The following is a 7,665-nucleotide window of genomic DNA, read 5'->3' on the forward strand; positions in this document are numbered from 1 at the left end:
AAGGTTGATATGGGCACATCCCCGTTGTGGATTTACAAGCAGGATAAACAGAGCTGAACTCTGCTCAGCAGGAAGCCAGCTCGCCCGGAGCTCCCTGTGCGATGCCCAGGGATGCTGCAGCTCCATAGAGCCCCGCGGCGCCGGATGCTCCTGCAGCCATCGCTGCAGGACTGCAGGTCAGAGCTTTTTAAATAATAATCAGCAAATAATACAAATCTAGCTCATGCAAGATGCTATCTGCTTTTTGTCATTTTTTTTTGTTATCGTATTTATTTTAAATAACCGAATAGGGCGCTTTCAGGTTGATTGTCACTAAAAGATCTCTGAAATGAATGGGGTTTGCCTTGCTGGCAGACTTTTCAATTATTCAGGTGATACAGAGCTGGAGATATCTCTTCATGTTTAACAGGGAAAATGAGTGCACAAGTCAGGAAGCAATGTGGTAGGCACACCAGAGAGAAGCCATGCAAAACATTAATACTCAGACAGCAATGAGATCCTGAACAATGAGCAAATAATCATAAAAAACTATATATATCCAAACATACCAACACTGGTTATCTTTTGGGAGACCAGGTCTTGTAGTAAAGCTTCAATTGCAGGATTATGTCTGGAATACAACTCGTACCGATTAATGCCAATGTGGAATTTTAACCAGTTTGGGTAGGAGTCTATGGAGGTTTCTCCAGTTGGTAAAAATTCTTCATTATCTTCATTTTGCCTACCACCAAAAAAAAAAAAAAAAAAAAAAAAAAAAAGAACAACATAACAAAAACCCAAAAATGAGGAGAAAGAAATAAAGTTACAGTTTGCAACAGTCATCAAGAAACAGTGCTTCGAAATGTGACAACCTGGAAAGGCAAAGCACTACAGACATGGAGAATGTCCCCGGTTTGTCCCTGCGCCGGCTGCAGGAGCCTGCTCCTACCTGGGGCAAAGGGGGAGACAGATTTTCACCTCCACTCTTCATGCCTGATTTAAAGCCCATGGCAGTCAGGAGCAAAATTCAGTGACATCACTGAGCATTAGCAGAGGCCCTTATATAGCAGAAACACAGAGCTGCAAGTATTCTACTGTGTTTAGGTTGTATTATGCTGCGCACATCTTTTACAAGTATGACTCAAATAACAGCATCATCCTGAACATTTGGTTAACAGGGACCTGGGTGTGGAAACTGAGAGTGCAGCAGTAACTTGACCTGTTGTACCAAATGCTCCCACTCTCTCTTTTTCTCTTTTTTAAATAGCAAGAATAAGAAGAAACTGGATCGCTCTGAACTGGTTGCTAAAGAATAACTCCGGATGGTTTTGCCCCTTCCCTAGCAGTAGGATAGTATTACAGAAAAACTTGTTTAAATGACTTTTAACTCCTAAATTTCATGTTAGTTCTGTAAACTTTGGCTGCAGCCATTAAGGAAAATAGGTACAACATGCAGCTGCATTGTGGACATCGATAATTTCACTCTTCACCTACTGAATATACTATCACATAACTTCAATCCAGAAGTCCTCTGCTTGTTCTAGTCATCTCCAGATGTTCGCAAATTCGTGACTCTTTTTCTTCTTTTCTTTTTTCCTCTCAGAGAAACCAGAACTTTCTTAGGTTATTTCACTTCACAGTCAGTTTTGATTACTAGACGGAAAGGGCCTGGACAATTCACATGCTCGTGGGGCGGAAATCAGAAACATTTATCCCCTTTTTCTAAAGGTTTAGATCATGCTGGCTGCTCTGTGGCTTGACAGAGCTTTTTGCACGGTACAATGCAGCTGTTTAAACATTACAATGTCAGTGCGTTTGGAAGAGGGTGCTGTTGTATTAGACAAGCCTTTTGATTTTTCAGTCATTGAAATTTCTCAGCATTTCTTACAAGCCAACAGGGCATACGATTCACAGAGGCAACTAACTGCTTTGAAGGCTGGAGAGCAGCAGCAGCGCTAGGACACTGGGAATTAATTGAGGACGAAAAATGTAGCACAGATCAGACCCAGAAGGCAGAAATACCTGCTAGGATGAACGCCTTTGTGATATTAGGCCTCACTTTTGAGAAAAGTTAATGTATTACTGCCTGGTCTCACTGCTTAGCCCCGCCACCTCTGAGTGGGAGATGAGAAAGGCACCGGAGAGGGAGGCTCACTGTGCGCTTGCCCTCTTTCTCACAGTTTTTCCGGTAGCATCTGCCTCTGGCTACAGCTGGAGATGGGATATGGGCATACGGACCCTTGGGCTGCAGTACTCCAGCCTTCTCATGCTCCTGCGTTTATTCTGTATTTCGTGGCATTTATTTTTGGAGGAACACAACCGGCCAAGCCTGTGTATGACTCCTCTTTTTCCTGGTGACAGCGGATAGCTCTGTTTTAACCCTCTGCCTACTCCAAACCAGCCAATACATCAATTCTCATGAACACCCGGGTTAAAACCTACATTATAAAACGGACGGTAGCGACCCCGGGAAGCACAGTGCCACGTTTCCACATCGACCGCCCAGCACCCCGCCAGGCCTCCCCCCGCAAACCCCGGGGGCACCCCTGCCCGGGGCAAACCGCACGCTCGGTACCGAACCCCTGCGCACCGAGCCGAGCCGAGCCGAGCCGAAGCGGGGCGGGTCCCCGTCACCCCCTCCCCGGTACTCACCACTCGGGCTGCTCGGCCGCCCGGGGGTTGAACCTGATGTCGCTGTTGACATTGAAGAGCAGGTCGCCCTCGGCGAGCGGGGGCAGGGCGGCGCGGTAGAGCGGGTGCTGGAAGAGGGCGGCCAGCGGGGCGGCGGCGGCGGGGGGCGGCGGGCGCGGCGCCCCGGGGGCGATCAGCCGCCGCGTCCGCGCCGCCGCCGCCGCCCCCCCGCCGCCCGCGCCGCCGCCGCCGCCGCCGCCTCCCGCCGCCCGCTCCGCCGCTTCCCGCGACTGGGAGGAGAGGTTGGAGCCCGGCTCGGCGCTGAAGTCCTGCAGGATCCGCAGCGTGTGCTTGCTGGGCCAGCGCGGGGCGGCGCGGGGCGGCGCGGCGGCGGGCGGCGGGCAAGAGCAGCCGGGGCGGCCCTCGGTCCCCCGGCGCTCCAGCCGCGGCAGCAGGTCGATCATGATGTGCATGGTGCAGGCGACGAGGAACACCATGAGGATCAGCACCCGGAACTTGCGGACCAGGAGCATTTTCATGGCCGGGGCGGCTAATAAATTACCGGGGGAGGGGGAGGGAGGGAGCACTTTCGCGGAAAAAAGCCCGGGCGGGCGTGGGTCTTCCAGCCCCCGCCCGGGGCTTTGGCTTTCTCCTTTCGGATCGGGAATCGAGCGATCAAGTCAATAAAGTTATCTCCATAGGCGCCGAGAAATAAACGGGCTAAAAACAATAGGTCCTCATTTCTCAGTATCATCAAGAACTTAGGAGGGGGAAGGAAAAAAAAATAAAAAAGGAAAAAAAATTATATATAAAAAAGAAGCACCGGAGCGAGCCTTTAAAATCAGTAGGAAAACAAAGCCAGCAGCATTGCAATATATAAAGCCATCTGTTCACGATTTCTCTCTCTTTTTATTACGGGGATCACAACAAATAGGGAAAACCGGTTCTTGAAGAGAAACCGGCATCCGACACTAGCTTTGATTAAATAATTTTTTAAAAAATTGAGAGGAGGAGGGGGAAAGAATAATATTAAGAAAACCTGTACGGAAAGGCGACAGAAGAAAAAAAATCATCCATAATATTTGGCTGTGCTGGAAACGCTGACTCCCTTCCTTTGAATTTGACCAGTGATGCAGCAGAAGCGCTCTCCCGCTCGCTCTTGCTCCCTCTCTTCTCTGAGACTGTTTAAGAACATTGGCTGGAAAATAATTTTCTTTGAGCGGTTCCAGTTTCTTCATCCATCGCGTCCAGTGCTTGAGAGAGATTAGTATGTTCAACTGAGATCAAGTCTGGGTGGCTGCTGTATCCGAGCTGGGCTTTTGCTTTGGCTTGTGTTGGTTTTTTTTGGCTGCAAAACTGTCTGATGGCACAACTGCAACATAAAGGTTAAATATGGCACAGGAAAAAAAAAAACAAGGGGGGGAGGATTAGAGGAAAGAAACTAATATAAATCAGTAGAGGTTCTTTTTAGCAAAGAGTTCCCGTCTTTGATCTCTGCTGGGTCTTACAGATCTGCCTTTTAGAGACAGAGAGAAAGGAAGAGAGAAGGGGGTGAGAGAGGGGAAAAGGGGAGAGAGATCTTTGGCAGGTGCAGAGTGAAAACCTCTTTCAGCTACACTGAATTCTGGAGACTGGTTGGACTAGTAGCTCTGCAGCTCCAGCTTTCAGTGGGTGTGTTAAATATTATGAGCGAGCCATGATTCCTGCCTTCCTCACGTCATAGTTAGGAGATTGGCTAAATAAACGCTACAGTGATAGTAACAGGAAAACCTCAACCAAAAGCGTTTTTTTTTTCCTCTCCTCCCTCCTTCCAACCCCCCTTTTCATTCTACTGCAGCTCCAACTGGGGCAAGGAGAGGGCGTCTGTTCCACAAAGGTTTGCAAAATTTAAAAAAAAAAAAAAAAGAAAAGAAAAAATAATAGTAAAGCGGTAGCAGAGAGGGGAATCTGCGCTAACAGGGTTGCAAAGCGTGAGCGCGGTCTGTGTGCCCAGGCTGGGAGCAGCGATTGTGCTCTGTCATTGTCTGGGCTGGCGAGCTCGCGCCCAGCCCCTCGCTGGAGCAAGGTCAACACGGAAAGCTGTGTGCTCGGCTTCCTCCGGAGGAACAGTCTTTATTTTTAATCCGAGATCCTGTGGGCTGCGATAATCCGTAAGCGTCCTGCGGGGTTATCTGCCCTCCCTTCTGCTGCCGTTAGCTGCGCAGGCAACTCTCTGACTGGGTGGCCTAACGGCTAATGGAACTGGTGGTCCCGGGGCCAGGGCAGGCTCCAGAGCCCAGAGAGTGCTGCTGGTGGTTTTCTGAGGTTGAGGGCAGTCTGGAGGACGGGACAAGCCACTCCAACGGTCTTCAGGTGATCAGACAGGGATGTTCTGGGCTGCTGATTTTATCTTTGGAAGGGGGCTTCTGTGAATTTTATAGTCCTTAACCAGAGCTTAAACACTCATCGAGAGGGGCTGCAGGAGCAATGAGAAATGTAATGTGATTCTGCCTACAGAAGGAGATTTCTACAGAGTCATCTCAATGCTGACCACGCTGGCCCATTTTTCCCTGGATTAAGCAACATTATTTATTTCCAACAAAAATTTCCCCCCGCCCAGGCTCCATCTAGTACTGTTGCCTCACTGGGAGCTTCTGCAAAGCCTTGTGCTCTGCGCTCCCCTGAAGCACATCCATGCCATGCTTGAGTGTCACCATGTTTTGGACAAGGGAAGTCATTGCTTTTCCAACAGGAAAAAAAGACTGAGAAAAAAAAAGAGCTGACAGAGCTATGATCCTGTGGACTGCTCTATACCTTTATGGAGGAACAAGACTTGTGGTCCTGGGGGACCTCTAGGTACCATGGTTCAGACATACAGCTCCCTGTAGATGCAGCACTTTGATTTCCAGGGAAGCCATTATGTCACCATGGATCCTTCAAGTACAGGTGTACTTATTCATAGCAAAACATTTTGCTATGGAGCCAGAAGCAAAGCTTTCCATCTTTTTCCACTTTTTCACCAAGGTCAGCTCAGTCAAAGGACATCTGTCAGCTGGCTGTGAGGACAGTAACACTGGTTCCTCATGTGCCATTCCCTCCCACCATTGCTCAATAGCAGATCTGCATGGTTCTGCTTGGGCAACTGAGTTTGATGCATAAGTTAACTGCATCTCTATGCAGTGAGCTGAAGTTCAGCTTATTTTAAGCTAGTTTAGCAAGTTGGCATTTTAGGTCCTTTGGGAAGAGCCTGCAGTTTTGTTTCAACTGAGGAATCCACTACTGCTGGAAGCGGATATGATATGTGATGGAGGTACAGCAGGAATGGCATGCGAAGACAATGTCTTTGGTTTGGGGTTTTTTGCCTGCCTATGGCTGCAGCTTTTCTCCTCCTGAGCTTCTGGTGCTCTTAAGAAAGTCAGCTGAGCTGGATTATCAGTCAAGCCCAAGGAGGCAAAAGGAGGCAGGTGGCAGCTAAAGCCTGTGCCCCAGGGAGTGGGGTGATGGAGGAGGGCAGCCAAAGCCAGTGCTCCAGGATGGGTGAGTGCAGGGTGCATGGTTCTCTGTGTGTCATTTGTGTTTGCTTTGCTGTGGCTTTTTAGTGGGATTCTGGATGAGCTGCTTGTACCACTTTATGTGAGAGTGGATAATATGAAACATTATCTATTTTAGCATTGCACAATAGGGTTTGTAGGTTACAGGTTGTAGCTACAGGTTTTGGGTTTTTTTCCTTAGTGTTTGACCTACTAAAGCTGAAGGCTATGGGATTGAACCTTAAAGAAGTATGATGAAGAGAAAGTTGAAAGTTACTTAAATGTATTCTTTAAGTTAAAATTTGTTTGAATACATCTATTGCTCTGCAGTAACAGAACATTGTGTCAAAAATGTAATAAATCTGCATGCAAGAGTTATATAATGAAAGTGAGGTTAGGTTTGAGGTGTGATATAAACAACTAAATGTGATTAACTCCATGATTTTCAAAGGTGAAAGAGCAGTGTCATGAAGAAATAACTGAGTCCTTGAAACTGCATTTTTGTTGTTCTCATCAGTATGACCTTGGTGTATATTGGCTATCTGGTTAAGTATGGTTTAATCTAAATTGTGTCTGTCTGTGAACTGAATCTCTCTAACTCTCTTCCATTAGCCTTTTGTTCCTTGAGTTTTATCTACAGATGGGAAACTGGTGGATGTACCCTTATCCCCTCTGTAACTGACCTTTGTGGACAAGTTTTGCCAGGACCAAAGTTCCTTAGAGATGTTAATATAGGAGAGCTGTCTTAACTCTCTATTTCTTCACTCACCTTCCTCCTTTTTTTGTGGGATTCAGAAGAACTGAGTCTCACTTTTGAAAGATTGTGCTTACTACTTTAGAGGAGCTTTTCTGTAGTGTAAATAGCACCCATATGCTAATGAAGTCATGATGTTTAAAGAATGTCACCAGCTGGAGCATCTCCTGTGATGGTCTATGATGGAGTTATGGCTCTGTTAGGCTGTAGGTAACAGCTTTACAGTGCCCATTCAATGCAATGACCAAGTTTTAAAGGAGAAACAAATAATTGTCTAATGTTATTTTCAACTTTAGTATCTGTGAACGCCTTTACCCGTCAATGTGGTTATCTGTGAAATAAGATGCGCTGGCTGGTTGGCAAACACCAGCAGAGAGTGAGCTTTTTGCTTTGCCTTGGACTAAGGGGTAATGTGTAATTCTGTGCTTCCTGAGCCTTTATTCTTCCGTCCTGGAGACTGTCTGTTAACAATCAGAACCAGTATGTGTTGCAGCCCTTCTGTGCCTCTACGATGTGCTGGTTGGTGAAGAAAGGGAATGAAGCCAAGACATGTCTAGCTTTTCCCCCTCCTGTGTGGGCTCCATCTCTAGCACATGTCAACACAAGGAGGATACCACCCTTCCTGCCTTCCTATTGATCTTTCCCATGAGCAGGTGCAAGAATACGACTCTGATCTTGTTTGGGATCCAGTGCACCTTGGGTGTGAGTGAAGGGGCTCCTCCTGCCTCTCTAATCATCTGTTTGGGAACACAGAGTAAGTGACAATCTCACGCTTGCGTTCCTGTTGGTGGC

General features: G+C 47.4%; 1 protein-coding gene across 1 annotated transcript in view; it reads right to left on the reverse strand.

Moving 5' to 3' along the window:
* Window positions 1-4,241, reverse strand: part of FAM20C (FAM20C golgi associated secretory pathway kinase) — a 60,080-nt gene extending 55,839 nt beyond the window's left edge. Inside the window, exons 1-2 of the mRNA XM_065644593.1 lie at window positions 2,632-4,241; window positions 549-721 (exon numbers count right to left, since the gene is read on the reverse strand). Coding sequence (XP_065500665.1) covers window positions 549-721; window positions 2,632-3,149 — 691 coding nt within the window. The 5' untranslated portion in view covers window positions 3,150-4,241. The remainder of the gene's footprint in view (window positions 1-548; window positions 722-2,631) is intronic.
* Between the last annotated feature and the right edge of the window lie 3,424 nt (window positions 4,242-7,665).

This window comes from Caloenas nicobarica, chromosome 14 (genome assembly GCF_036013445.1).
Source record: "Caloenas nicobarica isolate bCalNic1 chromosome 14, bCalNic1.hap1, whole genome shotgun sequence".
NCBI classification, from domain to species: domain Eukaryota; kingdom Metazoa; phylum Chordata; class Aves; order Columbiformes; family Columbidae; genus Caloenas; species Caloenas nicobarica.